Source organism: Pseudopipra pipra, chromosome 5 (genome assembly GCF_036250125.1).
Source record: "Pseudopipra pipra isolate bDixPip1 chromosome 5, bDixPip1.hap1, whole genome shotgun sequence".
NCBI lineage: Eukaryota > Metazoa > Chordata > Aves > Passeriformes > Pipridae > Pseudopipra > Pseudopipra pipra.
Window position 1 is genome coordinate 12,072,731 of NC_087553.1, and position 23,415 is coordinate 12,096,145.

Sequence of the window (23,415 nt, forward strand, 5' to 3'; positions counted from 1 at the left end):
TTAAAAGGGATTATACTGGTCAGAGGTGTATGATGTGATTAGCCAGAGGACAGGGCAGTAATAGTTTTGGTCTGTTTCTAAATTGAGAGTAGACCTGGTTAAACCTGTTTTTAAATAATCAGCTTCAGAAATCTACAAGATCATTCTGAATGGCCCTTTTCATATAGAAAGTACAAAGAGAGCTTGATGTTTTCCCTCTTAACTGATTGTTTTGGATAACAACCTCCGACAGCACGCTGCTAATTCATTCTGCTTAAAACAGGCGCTTGAGCTGGGCTGACATTTTACGCAGTCTCTGGGGATCCTGGTTGACATTTTAAAGGGCTTCTAAGCATTTTATAATACCCTAAAATCTGGTTTTAATAAGCCATTCTGCTGAAATTGTTAACATAAGGAATCACCTTTTACTATTTGGCACTAGATCAGGAAGATATGGGGACATCTTTTTCTGATTAGATATACAGTAGTTGGAGTAAAATGTGCAAATTCATTACAGATCCTGTTGAGGTGACAGACAGTATAGCTGACTCCAAACTCTTTCTGTTTTGCTGCCAGATATGGGGAAAAGCAAGGTCTGAGGCAGTGAGAGATGATGTTTCTGTTTCTTTCCAGCATCACATTTAATTTTTTCATTCTACTTCTGCAACGGGGAGGGATGTCCTGACGTCTTCCTTCTTGACAGAAACGTTACAAAGGTCTTCCCTCAACTGCAAAAGGCCAGTCTTTTGAAGTCAGCAGGGAGCTGTCTGTTAACTGGCGTAGGGTGAGCAACTAGAAGCTTACAGTTCAGCCAGGTATCAAAGTCTCCTTATTAGAAAGCCACAATTTTTCCTTCCCATTTTTCCGGCAGTACTGCTACACATTGAGGTCAGAGAGCTCATTGTCACAGAGAGCAGCTTAGATAGAGTTCTCACTGATCGAGGGTCATTTTTATAGTAAAATGAGAGGAGGTGCCCTTCCCAACACTAGAATTCTCTAGGGATTATGTTTGACACTGTGGTATTATGTTTTGAGCATAAAAATTAGATACACGGATTTGTCACTAAATTCATCTGTGCATACGTTTGTCATCCATCTGTTCATTGCAACTTAAACTTGCGGATAATGATTTTTTTTTAGTAAATTGTTAAAAAAGTGCTAAAGTGGGTCTGCTGGACCCTATCAATTTAATAATGCATTGTTTAGATCTCTTTGTAAATATTTTAATTAATTTCACTGAGAAATCTACATGAAGATATTAGGAAACAGTGAAGTTAAACACTGCCTTCAGAAATTCTCTCGGGATGTGCAAGTGTGTGAATACAAACCTATACACGTACCTATACGTTATACAAATGTTTGTGTATGTGAGGGTATTTATTAAACATAAAATCAGCCTGAATCAGGTACTCAGATCGAAAAATGTCAGTCTGATGGACTAAAAGTTAGAGAATATTGCAAACAGCTGAAAATTCTTATCAGAGAAACTTGGCTTAAAATCAGCAATAAGCAGAGCTCTGAACATGCAGGCAGAGCTCTGAATATGCTCAGGTGTGTGCCTGAGCACAAGTGTCTGTGCATACATGAGGGCATCTCATTTCTGCCCTGGGTTCTAATATTTGCCCTCTCCAGGTGTGTTCACAGTCACACACAGCTGTGTGAGCACAGCTCTAACTGCCCTACCTCACTTTGGGGGCAGAAACCATGCTTGGTACTGAAATCTTGTAAATGTTTGGGGGTTTTTTTTCCCCTAAATATTTCAACCACCAGATCAGAGAGAATTGTGCAAGAATCTTGCTTGTCATTATGTATTCATCCAGGGAGGGGAACGGGTTCTTGTTTTCATAGTCAAGGAGAAAGCCTTGCATACTTGACCCACTCAAAGCTTTCCAACACAGATGGTGAGCGGAAAGCTCACCCAAGAGTGTAAATCTTCCCTTAAAAAGAGAGATTTTTCAAGATTCTTCGATCATAACTTGTTTGGGCTTGGGTTTGGCATTGTGCATAGGTACCCATGCCTGCCTGTGTGTGTTTACAGACACATAAAACAATGAAAGATAAAGCTATTACAAATGTATTTCATCCAAACATAAGGTATTCTTAACCAGTTTTAGTATGTTGATTGGCAGTACTCATTCATAGCTTGAGCTGTGGCTTCAAATTCAAAGATCAGAGTTATGTATTCTTCAAACTTTGAAAATTTCAGATTAAGACCAGTCAGAGAGCTGGTTGGATTATGTGTGTGACTAAGAAGGGAAAATGATAAAATGTACATAACAAGGGTTTATCAACAGAAAATGTGCCCTTTTTTAAAATTTGACGGCATTGTTTGTTTAATTATGTATGATACTTCAAAACATACTAGTAAATTATATTTAGTATATTTTGTAAAAACACTGAAGTCATAGTAAGAGGAGGTATCACTGCAGAAGGCAGCTATTAAAAATTTTCTAGGAAGAAAGGTGAAACTGCCAGGATTTTTGTTGTTTTCAATTTGCAGATCGGGAAGGGAAAACATGACAAATGACATTTATGTATAAATATTGTATGTGTAACTGTATGTACCAATATTATGCATCAAAATTTAACTTTTTGTGGCCCTGATCCTGCAAAGACTTGTGTGTTTGCCTAACTTCACCCACTATTTACAGATCTTTTCACATTAAGAGGTAGGAATCTGCCTGCCCAGATCTGAGTGTAGGATTGCAGCAAGTGAACTAACACAGCAGAAGAGGAACCATGCTGGAATAGAGCAGTTTCATGGCAATTCTGCAACAACTGCCTTCAGTTTCTACCTTTCTGTCCACCTGTCTATCCCAGAATATGTCTGAGTTCCTACACTGCAGATCCGTTCACAGCATATAAAGCAAATGTCAATATTTGTTTAAAGACTGAGGGTTTCCACTTTTCTATTCATAAATAAAAACTGATTCAGCAGCAGGAAAAGAAGCTGGGGCAGGTTTTCTAAGGCACTAGGATTTCAGCAGGTCTGTGATTAGAGGACTCTAGCTTTAGATTAACTGCTATGATTTTCTTTGTATGCTGAAACACCAGTGTGCCAGTGTCTGTGAGGTAGAATTTGAAAGCAGGACCACATCTGGGCATCTTCCAGTGGAGCCTGCATGTTTTATCCTGAATTCTTAACATCGTTCAACACAGGCCTGATCTATGTTTCCATCTTCTGCAGCATTAGGAGGTGTGCAGTGCTTTGGCAATCTCCACATGTTTACCACTGTGTCATTCAGCCCAAAATCTAGGAGGTACTGTATGTGGAAAGTTGGTGTCAATTTTTCTAGCCGCTCTCTTTGCCAGAAAAAGCTTGGAATAATTTCTCTGCGGGAGACAAGGCTGCTGACTGCGATTCTGTCCGCAGAGCTTTGCTGCTCTGTGTAATACAGAGCACAGCCACAGATCCCCATGTACAGACACTACCTCAGTATGACATACGAAGAGCCGTGCAGGAGTTTCAGTCCAAATCCTAGAAGCCACCTAGTCGTGCTGGTATGGTGCTGTGCCTAAGCTAATAACAATGTCATTAAACTGCTTCCCATTCCAGGATTAGCTGGGGGATCTCTGCATGTTATGTGTTGTAAATATCATGACAAAGGACAGTTTTGACTCCAAATCAGTGCTTGGTAAGAAAGAGATGTCCATTGTCTTCAGAATGAAGGCGTCGCTGGTTTACAAGTCACTTATCTCTAGGTGCGAGGTCAGGCTCTACCAACCCTTTATTCCATGCTGCAGTTTGGGCTTCTGGAGAAAAGATTCAAAGAGCAATGGGGGAAATGGTGTCAGTAATCAGAAGAGGCCTTTCTAGAGTGAATAAAACTGTTTTCTTTCCCGGGAAGGGGTAACTGTGCTCTCTATATTGCCAGTCTTGGGGGCACAGTGAGCTAAGACCAACCTGAGTAATAGCATGAGCTATGTACAGTATGAGTAACCATAAAAACGAAGAACAAGAGAAAGTCAAGTATGAGATATGACATTATGAACCCATTACATTGACAAACTATTCAAACTTTTTTTCCAATGAGAAAATTGACTATTTTCCAATAAAGTTTTCCTTCTAGGCCACATGTTTCACAGCTTGGATCATTCCTGTTATTTGAAATGTATCTTAGCCTGAAGCACTTCCATATTTCATGGGAAAATAAAATAGGATAACTGATTCAAGAAGTTTTACTTTTAGCTCTCATATTTATGTCCTTTAAGAAATATGAGTTTATAACTTTCAGGAGGTATTCAAAAACAGTTGCAAAGTCCTCATTATATGCCTAAGCTCTATTATCCACATTAACATAGGCAGAAAACAAGACTGCCAGCAATGAAACCGTAGTGCAACTCTGCACAGAGCTGTGCCCGTATCCCAGTGCTCTTCCCTTCATGACACACACTAAATTCCATAAGTTGGAGCTGGCAGCGTTCCCCAGGACTTGGTCTTGGAGTTAAAACCCTGATGAGACATATGGGATAGTTTATAGCTTTTAGAGGCATTGCTTCAGGCTCTTTGCAGGCTCCTGTACCTGACTGCATAGCATTTACGATCACTTTTTATTCTACTTCTCACAAACCTGGAAGCCAGAAAGATCCTGTGTTTGTCACGAACAGTTAAGCTGTGGACATGAGCTGTCCCAAGTTCATGCCTTGATCCAGCCGTGGTGGATCATGGTGACTAGATGGCAGCACAGGAGTGGTGCCTCCTCTGGACAGGAGGTGAAAACAGGCCCATGGCCAAGTAAAAATGTGGGGACGTAGCAGAGCAGACTCTGTGTATCTAAGGGGTCTTTGGACATTCCTCTAAAATATGCGACTTTGTTTTCTAAAACAAAGTGTCAGGGATTGCCCATTATCAGGATAATGGTTTTACTTCCCACCTGAAAGGCATTGTAATGTAGATAAATTTCAATAAAATATTAAGTCAAAAATTCAAGTGCCATCTCTCTGCCTCCTGGCCATAACCAAGAGGTTTACCAGTAAAATACAAACAAGACCTGACCCCTGTCTAGAAGCTCTGACAGATTCCCAGCCCAAAGCGATATGACCGTAGGTATCTTGTTCTGGGTGACCTACTTGTTTCTCTGCCTTTCAGTGTTTGGGGATGAGTAGAATCTCTTTTTTTTTTTTTAAAAATTTATTTTTTTTTCCCTTGGTGACAGGATCTCGCTGGAAAGCTATGACAAACCTAGAGAAGCAGCCATACTATGAGGAGCAGGCCCGACTCAGCAAACAGCACCTGGAGAAATACCCAGACTACAAATACAAGCCAAGGCCGAAGCGTACCTGCCTTGTAGATGGCAAAAAACTACGCATTGGCGAGTACAAGGCTATCATGCGCAACAGACGCCAGGAGATGAGGCAGTATTTTAATGTTGGGTATGGGACCTTTAAAAACTACTGCTCTTTTCATTTAAAAAAAAAAAAAAATTAAAAAATTCAGGGAGAATTGTTCATTCAGTGCGGTAAATGTTATCGTTTATTGGCAGGAACATTAGATATTGCCAGCAGAAAATGAAGCTTAAACTTTATAACAGCGTGTTCCAGGCGGAAGTTAGGCAGTTAGGGATCTTTTTGTTGGCTCTGCTATATGCTCATCTTAAAGCCTCAGCCAAGTGTCTCGTTTCCACTCTGATCATGAAAAAAAAAAAAACCCTTAAGATTTTCCAATGAAACATAAGTCTTCTATAATAAAGCCTTATAACTATTACTTTATTATGAGGCCTGAGAGAGTATATCTGAATGAATCTGTGGTAGTGCCTCGTGATCCAAAAGCCAAAATTACAAGTTTGCATTCAGTATGATCTGTGACAAGTGGTTTGCAGAAAGGACTGCTGAACACACTTTATTTGAGCTGGAATGGGGACTTGGCTCAGTTAATTCATATCAGGCATGAAGTTGTCTGCGTTGTTCGTTGTGACAGCATTTGTTATACTAGGGAGTGTCTTACAGCAGTAAACTAAATGCTTTGTGTTGAGCATAAATTTTAAGAAGACCAGTTCTGATAAACAGGTAATAGATCAGTTTGATATGATTAGATTAATATCTGCCTAGAAGAGTAGCATGTATTTGCCTTCTGCAGAGAAGGAAACCTTCCTTGGTTTTGGCTGCAGCAGATCAAAAAGAATTGGAAGTAATCAAATATTCCACAGTATTTCTATATTCACCCCTGAAAAGTAAAAACCTACACAGTGGTTTTAAAAAGAGCGAAAGCAGCAACAAGAGCAACCCTCTGAAATAATGAAATTTGTGTTCTGTTCATCTGAATTTTGAATCCTTTTAAAGTTAACCGAGTAGCACATCTCTCTAGTTAATTGCTAGAAGTAGCAATAAAGGAGAGAATATCTGTCCAGCAACTGCTAAGTGTCATCAGACTGTGTTTAAAACAGCTACAGTGTGCATTGTTATAATAAGCCGCTCAGCAGAGAAATTTGAGCTGCTTAACCCTGTGGTGCTGGCAGGTCCAGTGATCCCAATGGTAAGCACTGAAACAAACACAGGGAAGTCAGCCAACATTTGGCATCAAGAGATTAAAAAAAGAGGAGGGGGCCTTCTGGAAAAAGAATAGGTGGCAACAGAGCCCCCAAAACACTGCTTATCTGGTTAACATGCATGCCTCATCATGGGAAAAAAAATTAACCTTGTAACATTCTGCTTACTGTTTAGCTTTCCAAACAAGGCTGACATTGAAATCAAGACATTTCTGGAGATAATTTGCACTGGGGCATAGGGGCATAGAACCTGGGGTGAAATCTCTATAGAAGCTACTGACAAAGTGGCCCATGGCTGCAGTGGGGGTCGGTGTGTGATGCCAGCAGTCATGGCACTACAGTTGCGTTCCTGGTTTTAGTTCCCCATCTGTTGCATCCCCCAATACAGGTCATTTAGGGCAAACTTCTAAACAGCAGCCCAGCTCCTGCCTGGGCACCACAGTAAGTGATTTGGTTTACAGGAGCTGTGGCTGTGCCGGCTACTGGGGCCTGCTGAAGGCATCACGATGGGAATGACTTTTTAAGGGTGTTTTTTAGTGCTTTCCTATCTCAGTGTCTTCATCTTCAGTGGGTAGCGTGGCAAGCTCACCTCACTGGACTGCTGAGAGCCCTTATACATTAGTATCTGAGGACTGCTGCAAGAACTTCTGGGCTGGACATCCTACAGAGGTGGAAAAATACCATTCTTAAATTATTTAATATTTGAAAAGCACTCTGAAAAGCACCATTTAAGTGCAAAGTGTTCCTATTGTTAAATATTAAAAGCAATTTAAGTGTGCTGAATCTTGTTGCAGAAATGCTGACTCCAGAAAACAAAAGTCTTCCTATTGAATTAAGAATAAAATGCAAATTAGATTCACTCCCTACTTTAAGAGCTGTATCTTCAGCTGAGACAACTTTGACTTGTTTCAGGAACACAGAAATAAGGGCTGTGTGGAGGGAGGCCTCACTCCAGTGGCAGGCAGGAAGTATCTGAAAATGCAGCAGCGATTCCAAACAAATGTAAAGCTGTTTGGCAGTGGAAAGTCTTTCAGGATCACTGTACTGTGCGAGGCTTACTGTACAGCCAGGGCACAGGCAGGCAGGGGAACAGGGGAGGGCTTCATTCTTAATTAAGAATGTTCATCTCAAGAGACTCTGCCCTGTCTCCTGTGGCAAGGCTTTTCAGTGCAGATGGACACACCGCTGATGACATTACAATGTGCAGCATGTACTGAAGAGTATTACTGCAATGGAATTACTTCATGCAGCAAGGAAACAAAAGGAGCATGAATTTTAAACCTCTAGGCTTGTTGGGACTCTGAAGCTTCTCAGGGAAACAAACACTAGTATAACACAGCCAGTGTTCTTGATGCAAAGGGAATTTCTGTGGCCTGGAATAATTCTTCTTTCATTACTGCAGACAGGTTTCCAAGGCTTAGACGCTGTATAAAGGCATCCTGTAGAGGATTTTCTCAAATGCTTATGTTGCTTGCTTGCTTTTTATTTATTTTTAAATAATGCCTGCTTCCGTTTTAAGTCTGCCTTTTCCCAATTTTATCCATCTTCCTTCAAAGAGCCTGCTTTTCACAAGGGCCGCTCCCAGTGGAAACTATCACATTCCAGTGGGAGGCCTTCAGTGATCAACCTGTAAACCCATACTGGCCCCAGAGAGCTCAATGTTCCTCTCCCTAATAGTAGCCAGGTCTCTGAGTGAATGTGGAGTAAGCATTGTCTCTTTGGAGAGTCCTGCCTTGCTTTCTCCTCATCCGTTGGTATTTTCCCACAGCACCTCCCCATTCCTGTGCAATTTACCCAGTCCTTGCTCCATCTCTGCTGCTGGCAATGTGTTACCTTTATGTCTAGTCCTGTCCGAAGAATGGATTATTTAAAAGGAAGATTTTCAAAATACATGGGTTTTAAGTTGGACCAGAGTTGCAAGGAAGTTTATTTTTGACTGGCAGCTCATGGGACACCCAGTTGACCCAGAAAAGAAGTTTGCCTCACAAGCAGGCAAGCTGGAACTAGTGCAGGTACAGCTAGAGATGTTTACAGAGTTTTTTTTTGTCAGTGAAGTTGGTTTGGGCTTGATGGTCATTTCTAGAGCATCAGTTGATGATGGAATATTGATATAAAGGCTGTCTTGCATGGGCCATCTAGGGACTTTCTCTGCATGCCCAAGAATATATGCTACGGGCTTACAAATTGCTGTTGATCTTGCCCTCCCTTTGCTCCTTCCAGTACTCAAACATCCTTTTGCTTTTTCTCCGTGGCAGGCAACAAGCACAGATCCCCATTGCCACCGCGGGCGTAGTTTACCCAGGAGCCATTGCCATGGCAGGAATGCCTTCCCCACATCTGCCCTCGGAGCACTCGAGCGTGTCCAGCAGCCCGGAGCCCGGGATGCCCGTCATCCAGAGCACTTACGGCATCAAAGGCGAGGAGCCTCATATCAAGGAGGAGATGCAGACCGACGACGTCAATGGAGAAATCTACGATGAATACGATGAGGAGGAGGACGACCCCGATGCGGACTATGGCAGTGACAGTGAAAATCACATTGCGGGGCAAGCCAACTGATCGGGGTCCAAGTGTCTCGCGACCTACAGGACTTCAAGGAGAAAAGAAAAAAAAATAAATAAAGCCCCATCTGGTTTATCCTTGCCAGTGGCCAAGCACATTAACTTTCTCATACACTGACTGTTACTTTAACTGTTAGTCTTAACTAGTTGGGACATCAGCTGACTAATAGACATCAGCCTGCATCAGAAGAAAAAAGGCTCAGAAGAAAGGAAACAAAGACAACGACGACAACAACAACAGAATGATATAAGCTATGGGTAAAATAATGCCAGTAATTCAGCTGCTATACCCAAGCACTGAAGTCTTACCCGTCGACCTTTTATTATTATTATTTTTTTTTCAAATAAACTTTATGGCTGTTTGTTCTACAATGTTCTAGAAATTCTCACTCAGGTACACAGTGCCAACAAGTGGCTTGTGAATGTGTTTTGTTGTTTTGTGCTACAGTTTAAAGAGAAATAATTTTTTTTTTTTTTTTGGTAATGCACCTGACAGGAAAAGAAAAAAAGATAAAATTCCTTTTAACCCCCCTCTGTCTTCTCCTCCCCCTCCTCCCTGTCAAATCTGGGTCAGAAGTGTGTGTGTGTGTGCGTGTGTGTGCGTGCCTGTGCGCGTGGCTGGCAAGGAGGGAAGTGGGGAGTCTGTTTCTGTTAACCCCAACAAGCAATTATTTCCTTTCAAGAGAGGACTTCTCTTCATCAGTTGCACACCATACTGAGTCTTTGAGCAAGTGCCAAATTTGTACTAAAGCGCTGAACTAGTCCAATTTGCTTTTTTTTTAGGTTGCTCTCTTCTTGTTTTGTTTTTCTTTTGCTTTTTCTTTGCTTTCTGCTCTGTCTTAAGTTAGGACAGTGTTGTATCTTAGACAATCCCTCGAAGAACCTGATATACCAGCAGCTGGTGAGATTAGACGTATATTTTTGGGTTTGGTTTTGCTTTTTAAAGGAAACTGTAGGTGCCGTTCTCAGGTGAAAAAAGAGAGAGAGAGAGAGACATAAGAAATTTAGAGAAAAAATATTTTATGGTCTTGGATTTTCATGTGTGCGTGTTTATGGTACTAATAAGAATAATCTTGGACTATTGTGAGCAAAAAGCATGTTCCAGAATGAAGTCCTGCACCCTCCAAATGACTTGGTCTGTAAGGAGCCTTTGCTTTTAGTTTACACTTCAAGTGGCATAATAAATGACATAAAAAAGGCTTGTCCAAAATGTGGCTTGTTCTGCACAGGACAGGGCAACTGGAAATGTTACTTCCTCGCTGAGCATGATTAGGTTACCACCAACCATGTCCAGTTTTGATGAACTCATACCTTCAGGGTGGCTGAGTATTGATTTCTGATTCAAAAGGCAAATTTTTTTTAACTGACATTTTTTTCTCCTTTGCATTGGCAGAAATCTTTTTTTTTTTGTCTGTGGGATGTTTGTGTAGGAAGGAAGACTAATAGCTATGAAGAGATTTCCATATTCAAAGTGGGCATGTAAGAACCCAAACCTATTGTGGTGCCGAGTTTCCCCAGCTGCTGCCTCTCACAACCGAAAAATTACTCTCCTGCGCTAAAATATTTTCAGAGTTGTTCTAGAGCACTTAGATATGTTGCTTGTGCAGTTTTGTCTTCCTTGGGCAATGACAACCAGGTGAGGAAGGTGGAATTACACAAGTCTAATCCTGAGCAGAAGTTTGCATTTCTGATAATGTCATTGAATGTCATGCTTTATTTTGGGGGGGGGAAAAGAATATAAATATAAATTAATTAGAGTTTCTTTTCATCTCCTCACTGTAATATTCCTGTAGGAGAAGAGGACCCTGGTTTGTGTAGCAAGACAGAAGCATTAGATAAACTGGCCAACCAACCATAAATACTACTCCAAATTTCAAACAGCAGCTATCCCAGAGCTGCTCTGTTGCCTGTAAAGGAAAGTCTTAGGATCATACTGAGGCAAAAGCCTTCCTCTGAGTTGGTTTTCCAACTGGGGATGGATGCCAGTTTTTTATTTATGTTATTTCCTGGTAAATTCCTACTCCCAGAGGGAGATCCATTGCTGTTGTCATCACCTCTAACTTGTAAAATTAGCCCTGTGTATCTTAGCGGCAGTGAGATCCCAGCCCAAGCATTCACCAGAACCCTGGTCATCAGTATTTGGCAACGTTGCTTTTACAAATGGTCCCTTCATCAGGCAGTTTAGCTCTCGCTGCAGTCGGGCAGGTGCAGGATGGAAGGGGCAGGTAGAAGGAGAGACCGGGAAGGGAGGGAATGCTTTTCTTTGCCTCTTGAAATCCCACTTGAAGTGTAACTTGACCTCTGCAGACCTTGTGCAAAGCAAACAAGCAAATGCCATTGAAGACTTAGGACAATATTCCAATGAGCAGTTTGGACGTGATAGTTTTACTCTGCAACATCTGTTTTATTTTTCTCCTCTTTTCCCTGTTTTGTTTTCCAACTCTGCCTCAAAAAATTATTTTCTATTTTCTCTCTCTCAGAAGATTTGCTCTGAAATTTTGCTTGGAGTAGCTGATCATATCCTCCATGTCAAAGAGGGTTCTTTTTGTTTGTATTTTATGACTGTGTTGGGTTTTTTTTTTCAGTTGAACTGCCTCTTCTTGCTAGTGTTGTAATGGTAATTATAATAATAATAATGGTCAGCTGTTCCCAGATTAGTAAATTATGTATAATTTATTTTACACCCCCCCCTTTTTAACTTTATTTTATTCTGTTCTAATTTGGCAGTGCAGCAAATGAAGCTGTTAGGCTATTTAAAATGGATACCCCTCCCCACCTTGCCTTTTTATATATATATAAATATATATATATATACATATGAAAACAAATCGCTTCTTCTTCTGCTCACACCATTTCTCTTTCTTTTATTTTAATTTTGGCCCCAGCCATGTCAACTTCTGATGTTTATTATGATGGAGTGAATTAATGGGAGTGTTGTTTTCAATCTTAATTAACTTCTGCTCTCTCATCACTCATTTTAGTTATTTAATTACACCAGTCATCTAGAGCCAATTTTTTTAAGCACTCTGTTTGGATAAGAAGGAAAAAAAAATAGACAGTTGTTTTTATATCATTATTATGTACAATGTGAAAACAGATAATTGCTCCTTTTTTTTTTTTTTTTTTTTTTAACTTTTAAATTTGTTCCCTGTCTTTGTGAACAAATTGCTTCTGACTCTTGTGGGTTCACCTCACATTTGCTGGATGCTTGATTTCCACCACGTTATAGAGACTCTCTATGGTTTAATTGTGTCACTTTTGGGCTACCAGAATACTTTGTTTTAGCTCCAGGTAGGTGCCACTGCGGCAGGTGCGATTGGAGCAGGGGATCTGGAAAGCCAGCCTCGGGGAGGTCAGTGGGAACCAAGGCCCTTTGGCTTCGGCAGGACCGAGTCTCAGCCCCGAACTTCAGGCTGCGCTGCAGGAGCCGCTCCTGGAGGCAGCCCGGTGTCCGTGGGCAGCGTGGCTCCTGTGCTGGAGGAGCTGGGGCAGCAGGACCTTCTCCCGGAGCCCTCTGCTTTGCTCACCCCCTCGGCCTGGGCTGGGGCTCAGCTGAACGCCGATTTCCTCACCGTACACATTTCCATCCGAGAGACTACACTGGGGTTCCCCCCTCGGGTGGCTTTAGCAGACTCCACCTCTTGCTTTCTCGGGTGTTGAAAACCGATGCAGAAATGTTAAAAACAAAAGCAAAAAAAAAAAAAAAAAAAAGGCCGAAAGAGGAAAATGTTAAAAAGAAAAAAAAAAAAAAAAGCCGCAAAACGGCTCTGGGGTTCCAAACCAGAAAAATACTTAAAGCCTGTGCTAATGTTTTCTTGGGTCCAAGGATGATCACCTGTGTGTCCTTCGGCAGTAGAAGACCAGATTTGAAAACGAGGCCCTGTTTGTCCCTTTTTAATTTCTTAGGGAAAACAAAACAAAACCCACAAAGAAACCAAACAAAGCAAAACATGCATTTATAAAAAGATCTTCTGGTCTTGTTTCTTTTTTTTTTTTTTTTTCCTGGGTTCTGTGCCCTGGAGCATGTAGAAAAACCAGGTTAGAAGAGATTAGGATCGTATTAACCTAAAAGCATCGAGGCCCTAATGCCAAGGCGGGCTCTGTTCCCCTCTTCCCCTGGGAACCTGGAGAGCGAGGGTGCTCCTGGGGAGCAGCCTGGGGTGGGGCATACAGGACACCCCCTTCTAACTGGGGGGGAGCCCCTTGCACCGTGCATCTTGCGAGCTTACAAAAGAACACCGCCAGCAGTGGGGAAAGGGGGAAAAGAAAGAAGAAAAAAAAAACTGAGGCACTTGCTTCTAAGCTCAATTAAATAACACAGAGTATATCCTTTTTCAATTTATTCATGCCTTATATTAGTAAAATAGGATTTTTAAGTGCATTTAACATCTTTATTTAACCGTTCCGCTGTATTAATCAGGCCCCCAGAAAAGAACACTAGCTATTATTATAGCATTTAATTAGTTTTGTAACCAAATCCTCTTATTACGAATGCATATGGAAGAAATTCTTTCTTCGAAGACATTATTTCAAAGATTTGGTTACTGCAGTAGACTCTCTTTAATTAAATCATTTTTTAGAAAGTAAATTGTCTTTAACCTTTTTACAGCACATTTTCAGAGCTTTTTCTTTTTAATCCAAAGAGATGAGCTGTTATTGTCCCCGAAGAAGCCTCTGACATCACGTTCGTAACATCAAAAATAATTATACTCCGTGGAAACGTAGACCTTACTTAGCAAGAATTCATCTGCTAGAATGAATGGCAACTATATGGTATTTCTTATGTTTTAAGGGCATGATGTATCGGATAGGAAGTTTTTTTGTCTGCCCACTTCTCGGTAGAACCATACCTTCCATTTTGCAAAGAACTGTGCGTGATTCACTAGATGTGGATTCAAGTGTATCCTCAATTCACAGGGCATGGGCTGGCTGTTTAGCTTGGTTTATATTTACATTTTTTCAACTTTATCTTAACTTGTCAGTTTCCCAGATTGAAGAACATGTCAAGTTCGTTTTTTCTACTGACTGATTTCTCTACTCCCCAGTGTTTTTTGTCACTGGTTTGCTGAAACAGTATTTATATAGCTCCATTGGCTCTAAAGCTCTTACTCCTTCTAACGTTTTGGATTTTACATAAGAAATGAAAATAGAAAAGAAATAGAGACAATCAAATGCCTGGAGCTTAAAACAAAGTATGTGCAACCTACCATCTCACTTGAAATTTAATAAAAGAAATAATTATGTAAATATAACATAGAGTTATAGATTTATATTTTGTTCATAACACATAGTGTAATATAAGTTGTATATTTTCATGTTTTGGTTTTATGTTATCATTCATGCCACAATAAATGAAAAAAAACAGGAGTTGATGTACTCTTTAAAAAAAATACAATGTGGGTTGCCACCGTCCTGGGTTTTTGTTTTTGGTTTTTGGTTTTTTGTTTCTTTTGCATTCCCCTTTTTCAGTATTATTGCCCTGCAAGGCACCAATAAAACAGCAAATGTGTTCTTTACCTATCCTGTGGTCTGTTTCCCACTTATTATAGTGAAGGGTGTGCTAGCTAATTTTCTTGTCAGGAGAACAAAACAGCTGGGCTCAAGCAGCAGAAAATGAGATTTAGATTCAGGTTACCAGTCTGATCCAAAATTCAAGGTTTTCATCAAATAACAGGGGGAAAAAAAATCACCCCGTCTTTCAAATATTAGCATTAAAATAGAAGGAAAAGTTGGTCCCTGAACAACGTGGTACAGTGCAATTTCCAGTTCATTGTCAGGACAGTAAATGGGGATGGGTGAATCCAGAGGTTTGGCCTGTGCCCACCTTTCAAAGCTATGTTCACTTTCTACAGCCTTATCTGTTCAGAGACCAAAGGAAGTTCAGGGAAATACCCAATTATAAACACCAATGACACAAAGCTATGAAAAAAATAGCTCTGCTCATAGTTAGTCAAAATGTCCCAACATGCTGCCTAAACAGTTCATGAAGTTTTGACAGCAGCATATGGCACAAAGTGGGATGAAATGAATTTGTACCTGTTTTTGACAGTAAGTTATTCTGATGGGTGCTTACTCTCAAGTGCCTACGGCTTGACAGATGCCATTCTATGGTTCCAGATTTCCTAAAGGGAAAAGGCAATATTTGGGAAAGCAGGAGGTAGCTGGTGGAGGTCCTACGAACCTGCCCACGCTTCTCGTGCTTGCCAGGTTGTCCTCTGTGCTCTTCCTGGGAGCAGGGTGGCACCTGAAGCACCAGTACACCAGAGGTTTATTCTGGCAACTTCCTCGTGCAGCATATAGCACCTATGTGGCACCTGTCCAGTGGAAGTGGAAATGGGCCTGAGCAGAACCATATAATGTGAGGCTCAGGCCAATAAAAGTCAGCCTTGTTTAACCACTTAAAATCCCTGATGTGGAGGGACGTAGAATTTCTTTCTCATTTTTATTCTTTGTGGCTGGGCTGGTACCTAAAAGAAGCAACAATGTTCCCTGAATGAGTGGGGAAAAAATGTCTGGGACAACCTGAGAAAAGCTAAGCTGAAAATACATCTGAACTGTAATACATGTGGGTAAGGCTGAGCTCTGCAAAATCAGAAATGACCAGTTAAACCCTAAGTATGCAACTGAAGTAGAAAAAAAAAAAAAGATTAAAGTCCTTAAGTGATATTTTGGCTTAGACTTGGGAGTGGTAACAATTCTTTCCCCAGACAAGTTGTGGGGTTTTTTCTGGGTGGTTGTTTGTTTTTTGTTTTTTTTTTTTCAAAAAATGCTAAAGCATTCCAGCAATTGCCTGTAGCAGGAAGGAAGAAAATGAGGATAATTATGACATTAAGCTATTTAAAAAAGAAAGATGTGTGACAATTAGCGCATTCCTACCAAGAAAGTAACATAGAGAGCTATATGTGTGTAGGAAAGTGAAAAGACCCCCCACAGAAGCCATGAAAGGTTATGGAAAGCGTATGTGGCTCACGAGGAAGCACAGTGCTGTGACTTTGGCATCAGTGAGAAAGAGTGCACGGGAGCTTGTCAATAAGCTTGCAGTTAATAAATATTCAGCAATACTGTAGAAAAGCAAAATGGGAGAAGAGCAGGCAGCATCTGTCAGGCCAACCAGTTGCAAGGACGCACTGTAAAGGTACAGAAAGTCTTGTGAAGGCATTTATCAAAATAATCTATGCCCAAGACTGGTGGGCATGGGGTAGTCTGAGTAGCTAATTTCAGCCCCTGGGGCGCTTACATCTTGTTGGTGTTTCTGTAGCACTGATGGCCTTACTGAAATCAGAGGTTGCTCGCAGGCTGACAATGAGTGCAGGAATAAGAAAATGACATCACAGCATCCTTGGCCAATTTAGGAAAGCTGGCAGTGTCGGCAACTCTGTGAGCATCAGCTGTGCCTCAGCTGCACAACCTTCTTGCTGACATGGCCACACAAGGCAGAGGGGTGGCAGCCTGCCTTCCCCACTCCACTTTGCAAGGCTGGCAGTTAGCAGACACTGTGGGGTTGCAGTGAGTGTTTTTCTCCTCTAAGTAAATTTTGAGCTAAAAGCTAATGCAAAGGAAATCCTACAGATGCCCAGGTACCCTCTGTAACAGTTGCTCTTCAGCCTCTGGTTGTGCGGACTTTGCAGACATTATCACAGTCTTGGCCTTACAGTGTGGATCAGATGGGTCACAGGTTCTGACTCCCCACACACATGCACACACACCTACCTACCCAACCTCTCTCACACTATGGCACGTCTGGCCTGGCCACGGGGAAATCCTGCCATTGGGAGCTGGCTATCTGTGTCCAGCACTTAGAGAGATTAGCCAGTCCTTAGTGGTTTAGGGTTTTTTGGGTTTTGGGTTTTTTTTTTTTTGTGCTGGCCAAGCAGCCTTCTCAGAGCACAGCAGGTGTCTTGGGGCTGAGGGAATGGGGAGAGAATTCAGCACTCAGCTAGAGTCCTTCTCCATCACAGACCAAATTCAGCCCAGAGCACTGTATGTCCAGAGAACTTGGCTGTGACCACCACACCAGCGCTGCGTGGCTGAAGGTGATGTGACAGCAGAACCAAGGAATGGTCATTCCTGACCCACTAACCTGATCAAAGCAAACTGCTTGGCATGATATTAAGAATGTATTGATTATGGGTTTGGTTATTTGCAGGTTTTCACCAATTTACCTTTTAGGTTCCTTCTAAACTTGCTGCCAGAGGCAGAATGGAAAGTTACTTGGACCAAAAATCATGACCGTCACCCCATGCCTGTGATGGCCAAGTTGTTAGGAAGGGGTTAATGTCACACCTCTCCAAAAAAACTAAAATACTTCAAGCAAGGAGCCTTTTAGTAGAGCTGGGTCTTAATGGCAGTAGGACGGTACATACATAATTGAAAATCTAATTAAAAGTACAAATTTAAGGTTTAGTTAAAACTCTGCTGGCCCTCTGTGGCCATTCAAGCTGCAGTTTGAATGGCATTTTGAGATAGGTTGGACTTATTTAAAGTCCTGACTGTATGTTTAGTCTTAGTTAACAATGTCAGGAAGGAGGAAGGAGGGCTGGTGTATCACAAATAATGTAAACTGCTGGCATAGGTACAGTTATAGCCATATGAAGAACCATTTATGGTGCAAATTATCGCCCCTAGAAAATGCCATTGGTAATTCCAGGCAGCTGCACTGGTGTACCAGGGACTGGAGTGGGTGTCAGCAGCACTGATGGAGCTGTACAGTACTGAGTATGTGTGAGTGAAGACAGGGGCTCAAACTAAGCCCTGAAAAGCCCCTCCTATCCCTCCACAAGAGCATCCCCACACAGGGATTTGTGTCGGTTTAACTTCACGTTATCAGCGCAACTTTCACAGGCAGTGAATGCCTAACCCACCAAGGATAAATCAATGCCTCCCCTTGTATTTAACAGAGATATGACTTAAATACAGTAAGTAAATCAAAGTAATTATTTAAAATTAAAATGATTTAAGAGACTTAGTCTGGGAGAATGGCCTGGTGGTTAGAGAAGCAGCTGAGATGCGGGACTTCGTCAGGCTATTCCTGACTCTGTCAGAGACTTGCTCTACAACTTCAGGAAAATTACTCAGCCCATCTCTAAGACTGCTATAATAATACCTACTTCAAAGGGGTGTTATGAGGCTTAATTCATTAATGCCTGCAAAGCACTTTGAGATCTTTGGATTAAAGGCACTACAGCAGTGCAAAGTATTATTAGCTACAGGAAAAAGCTCTCAGACAAGCATGGCATTAAATGTCTGCAGTTTAAAAAAAAATAGGAAGAAAAAACCCCAAAGATGAGCAAATTGTGGGTGGTTTGGTTTTGCTTTTTTTTCCATGCCCAGGTTTCCATTAGATAGATCTGTGCTTTACTAAACTAAGGTGGTACAGCTCAGGGCCCAATTTATTCTCACTCCTAGAGCTCCCATATTGCAAACATAACTGAATTTGGGGCTTCTTTTTATCAAAATCCTGACTTTGTGCCTCAAAAGGATGTTCAGCTTCCCTCTATTTACCCACTGAATTAAACAACAACAAGAAGAAAATAATTTTACCTTGTATTGACAACTTAGATTTATTTTTTTTAATTCAGTTTGAGCATTTACTTTCCCAATGAAAAATCTATTCCATTTGATTTCAAAGGGCTAAGATTTTCATCATTGGTAATTATTTTGAATTCAGAGAGATTCAAACCACACAAACTGGGGACTTTTTTATTACCTTCAGTAGAGCTGATCCACCTACTGTGAGTGCAATTGTAAATGGACAAATTGTGATGGACGCTCAGAAATGGACGAGATGGAGGGATTTTTTTAATGACTGCCTTGCTCCTAAGTTTTAATTTATTTCTGATGTAAAGTTTTTAAAGCGAACAGCTAAAGGTAGCAGTCTGTAGGTCCAGATTTAAATCTTATCTATCTTCTCATTCACTTGATGCCTGTGGTAGCACCACTGACTCAGGGCGCATCAGAGCCCCACAGGGAAAGGGTGAGCAGGATTTCTTCCATCAAAACCAGCAGGAAAGATGAGGATACAAGAAAGGTTCCCAAAACAGTCTGCTGAAAAACAAAAAGCTGTCATGTTTACCTTGTTAACCGCATAAATGCACATTTTACATTTTTTATATTCATTATACCTTTAAAACTTTTCAAGTGCAACTTCTTAGCTTAAAAATAAACATAACCAACAGTCCACTCCCCCTTAATGAAAAGACTGCAATACAACAGCCTAGAAATTTTTAGTATTTTGTTGAAAGCATTTCTGACTTTGGTGAGGAAAACCTTATAACTTCACTTTGTTTCCAGATCCCATTGAAAGAGAACACAGGGGAAGTGAAGTATAAGTGATTCTGGCTCCCTTTGTTTCTCTTCTGATAGAATGTGAAACTTCATGTAGGTGGTGGGTAAAGCCATCGTAACCTGCTTTCTTCTGACTGAATGAGGGAGGTCAATATATTATCGTATCAAGGAAGAAGAAATTACACAGGCAATTCCCCCCCAGACAATAAAGACAATTCTGACAGCACGATCAAAACAACTGTATAACTTTTTTTCTTTTCTTACTGACACACCAGTGTTTAAATGACAGCTGAAAGAGGATGATGGACTAAACACATTATTCTCTGTTCCATCTACTTTTTTATAATAGAAGTATATCTTGAAGACTATATTCAAGTTGATCAAATAATAAGTCAATTTGTCAATAAAACAGATTAGGCAACCTGTCTGCTGAGATGATATCTGTCAAACAACATATTTTTGTTAACACAATCTGGAAGCAAATGCCTTCACAAAAGACAATGAAAAAAACCTGCAATGCCACTTCTAAGTTTATGGAAACAAAACGCTGACTTATTTCAGTTATAGATGTTTAGACTTTCTTACTTTAAGTTTTAGTTTCTAGTTAACAAACCACAATTTGGAAAAGACTAGAAAGAAATTTTAATGGCCTGGTGGGCACTGTCTGCTGCCAAGATGTGGATGTATTTCCAAACTGCTTGGTGATGTCTGCACTGTGGGCACAAGTCATCATTAGTGGTGCTGGTGCAGGGGTGTCTCCATTCCTTCCACGCACTGTTTTTTCTCCATCCCCCCCCCCCCCCCCCTCAATGTTACTCACTACTGGCAAGACATGAACAGCATCGACTGATCTGCCTTGTCACATCACGAGCCCTGTCACTGCGCTCAGCAGATTAAGGCATGATGCTTTGACACACTGTGTACGCTGAAGCAAATAATCCCTGGGAGATCTCGGGCCGGGGCCTGATCTCAGCCACACGGGGGGAATCTCTCGGTTTACCCTGCGTGACAAAAACCAGAGGAATCACTAACACGCACGAACTCGCAGAGTGATCAAACATGAGTAGTGTGCAAAACGGCACAAAGACTCATTGCTGAATATTTGTACTGAGGAATCTGAGTTGCCCAATGTAATCAGTCTGGAAAAAGGTAGAAAATTTTTATTCTGAACATGGGGAAACTTAGATTAACCAGCCTCGGGTATTAGTGGTTTTGCCAGGTGAACATCAAACCAGCTGTTTTAGTTTGTGTGGTCTTCTCCCACTCCTCCCCGTGCTCGTGCCATGTAATCCTCAAGAAAATGGGGCTGGTTGAGAAACTCAGATTATTCTTTCTCAACAGGGAAGAAACTTGCAATATGCACTAATAGGCTGAAAATTCAAACAGAATCATGTAGGTTTATGTTTTGTTGGGTTTTTTTAAAACAGAACTTGGGAAGTGTTTTTTTGCTGAACTATCTGATGCAAAATATACAGGCTGAGGAAAACTTGAAGCTACTCAAAAGTGTGAACAGGCGCTCTAACAGGAGGATCAACCGTGATGGCTGAAAAAACCAAGCAAACAAACAAAAAAAGAGCTTAAATCCTGACAGAGATTTAAGGACTTTCCCACCCAAGCTTGCCTCTGCAAGTTGAGACTGCTCTTAGGAATAATGAACTAATTTGCTATTGCTCACAATATTGCATCAACACCTTGTGGAACAGAAGAGCTTTCATTCAGAAAAATCTTTCCAAAAAATAAAAATATGGAAACTATATTCTGAAAGGTGTAGATTGTTAAAAAATAATAAAACTCTGTGTCAAATATTTAAAGGCTGTGGTGAAAAGGGAAGGGTGTTAGAAAAAAAGAAGTCCAAAAGTCCCTGTCAAAAAATTATGTCAAAACATTAGTTTTTGTGGTGAAATTACTATAATAGTTGAAGTCTACTGAAGACTTTCATTCACCTTCTTGTAGTGGAAATGCCAATTTACAGAACTGAAGAGCACACCCAGTAGGAACCTGAGCTCCCACATTAATTTCTCCAACTCTCTGAGTTTATGTGACCACATGGTGATGTCAGGAATGCTTAATTATCCACCCAACCCTACAAACCTTGAAGCACGAGATATCCAGCAATCCACTCTCATTCAGAATAGTTTGGCATGTCTCCACGTTGTAACTAACCAGTGTTACCCCTAGCAATTGCTCTTTAAAGCAAAAACATGTGCAAAATGTCTTCATTCAGCCTAGTAGTATCATATGTCAATCAGATTCAGGATGCAGAACTGGCCAGCAATATCCTAAAAAAAAAAATAAAAATATCCCTCTTGTTTGAATCACTTCGAATTAACTTGACTCTGTCATGTTACTGGCAGGAATATTCTCTGTTGAGCATCTGATTTCTAATTTTTTCTTTTTCTCTTTTTTTTTTTTTTTTTTTCAGTCTTTGGATTTGTCTGCAAGTTCCAAGGATCTGTTTTAAGCTTTACAAGACCGACTTAGCCTCGGGCTTTGGCAAGAAATCGAACATTGTCTGCAGCGCGCTGAAGTTTATTGACACCTTTCAAAACCTCTGCAAGTTTGTAAATCAAGCAGTGGTTCATTCTCCAGAAAGAAGGGTCTGGTTTTTTAACATATGCAAACAGAAATGACATGTATTTATAGTGTGTATATGTATGACATGCACGCACTTATATTTTGGGGACACTAGGTATTAGGTGTTTGCTCTGTGTCCTAATGATGGAACTTATTGAGTTAAAGACAAAGAAAGATAGCATCTGTCTAGAAGTTTAACAGATCCTCAGGCTTCTTTTTTTTTTTTTTTTTTAAAGCAGACTGTTTTTGCTTTGGATCTTAACATCCAGGTTCTCTTCTTCTCTGCTCTGAAAAGGAGTGACAGTGTTGACACCTGATGCTAACACGTGACAAATCCCAAACATCTACGGCACAGTACTGGCGTTATTTTTCACTTCATTTTCCTAAAGAATTACTCTTCTCCCATATCCAGTTCTTTTCCTTTTACTTTCTTCCCTAGGAGACTTTATTAGGATTCACAGATGAACAAAGGATAACACCAATTTTATGGTGTTTCTTCCAGATCTAGAGGAAAATACATTGCTTTACAGTAAGGTCCCATCAAGGTACCCCTCTCTCAGCAAAGAAGGGAGAGCCATCTGTAATCCACAGAGGAAAATGAACGCTGCTGTAGTTTATAATAAATCAGTAAATTGTTCTTTTTTTAGTATACCTTCAGCCACCATGATACTTTCATACATCCTCAACATGCAGTGTTTGTGTGGGCTGCTCACAGACCCTGGGCCAAGCTAGAAGTGGGGTGGCTGATATGTCATCATGCTAACTTGTGTCAGGAGCCATCTCCCATGGCTCATGTAAATGGGAGGAAATGTAAATGTTTCATCATGTAAATGGGAGGAAAGGGCAACTGCAGAACATGCAAAGTAGTACTACATGTGCATAGAACAAGCCATTGTAGAATAAAATATCCCTGTTTGCAGGTCAGGTGCCTATGGTGTCCCTAACCACGCTACTGTGAGGATGGTGCTACACTGGCAGAAACAAAGCTTCAAAAAATTGGACTATCTGTGCAATTTGTGGGCTTCCTCAGGCACATGGATTGTGGTTTAGTCTCCAGCTACACAACTATTTGCCTTTTTTCCTTCCTGGGGCCTTGGTTTAGCACAGAGCGTAGATAGACTTCAACATGGACCCTGATATTGGAGTTCACTGCTCCAGTCACATCTTCTGGCCTCTGTCATTGCCCATGGCCCTGCTGCTGAGGCAGATGTATTCCCTCCCTTTGACATGCACTGCAGTGATACTTGTGTTCTGTTTGCTGTTTTCATCAGACCTTTGGAAGATCAGCATCGTTTAGTTAATGAACAGCAACAGTGTAGTGAATTTAAAGTCAAATAACTTGGTTAATTTTATGTATGCAAGTGGATAAACCCCAAACCTAACTGTTGTTTAGAGCAGTTTAGGTCTGCCAGCCTGGTTTCTTTGGTCTTCAGTTGCTGCCCCAAACACCAAGCCTTTCCACCAGGCATATTTTCAGAAAATGAGGACTATACGACTAGTGGTAAATCCTGACTCTTTTTGTCAAGAGCAGT

The 23,415-nt window shown here is 40.9% G+C and overlaps 1 protein-coding gene across 10 annotated transcripts in view; it reads left to right on the forward strand.

Annotated features, from left to right (window-relative positions):
- SOX5 (SRY-box transcription factor 5) overlaps positions 1-14,545 on the forward strand; it is a 300,825-nt gene extending 286,280 nt beyond the window's left edge. For all 10 annotated transcript variants that reach the window (XM_064654451.1, XM_064654448.1, XM_064654442.1 and 7 more), the window contains 2 exons: positions 5,136-5,352; positions 8,720-14,545. In XM_064654451.1, coding sequence (XP_064510521.1) covers positions 5,136-5,352; positions 8,720-9,023 — 521 coding nt within the window. In that variant the 3' untranslated portion in view covers positions 9,024-14,545. The remainder of the gene's footprint in view (positions 1-5,135; positions 5,353-8,719) is intronic.
- The last annotated feature ends 8,870 nt before the right edge of the window (positions 14,546-23,415 follow it).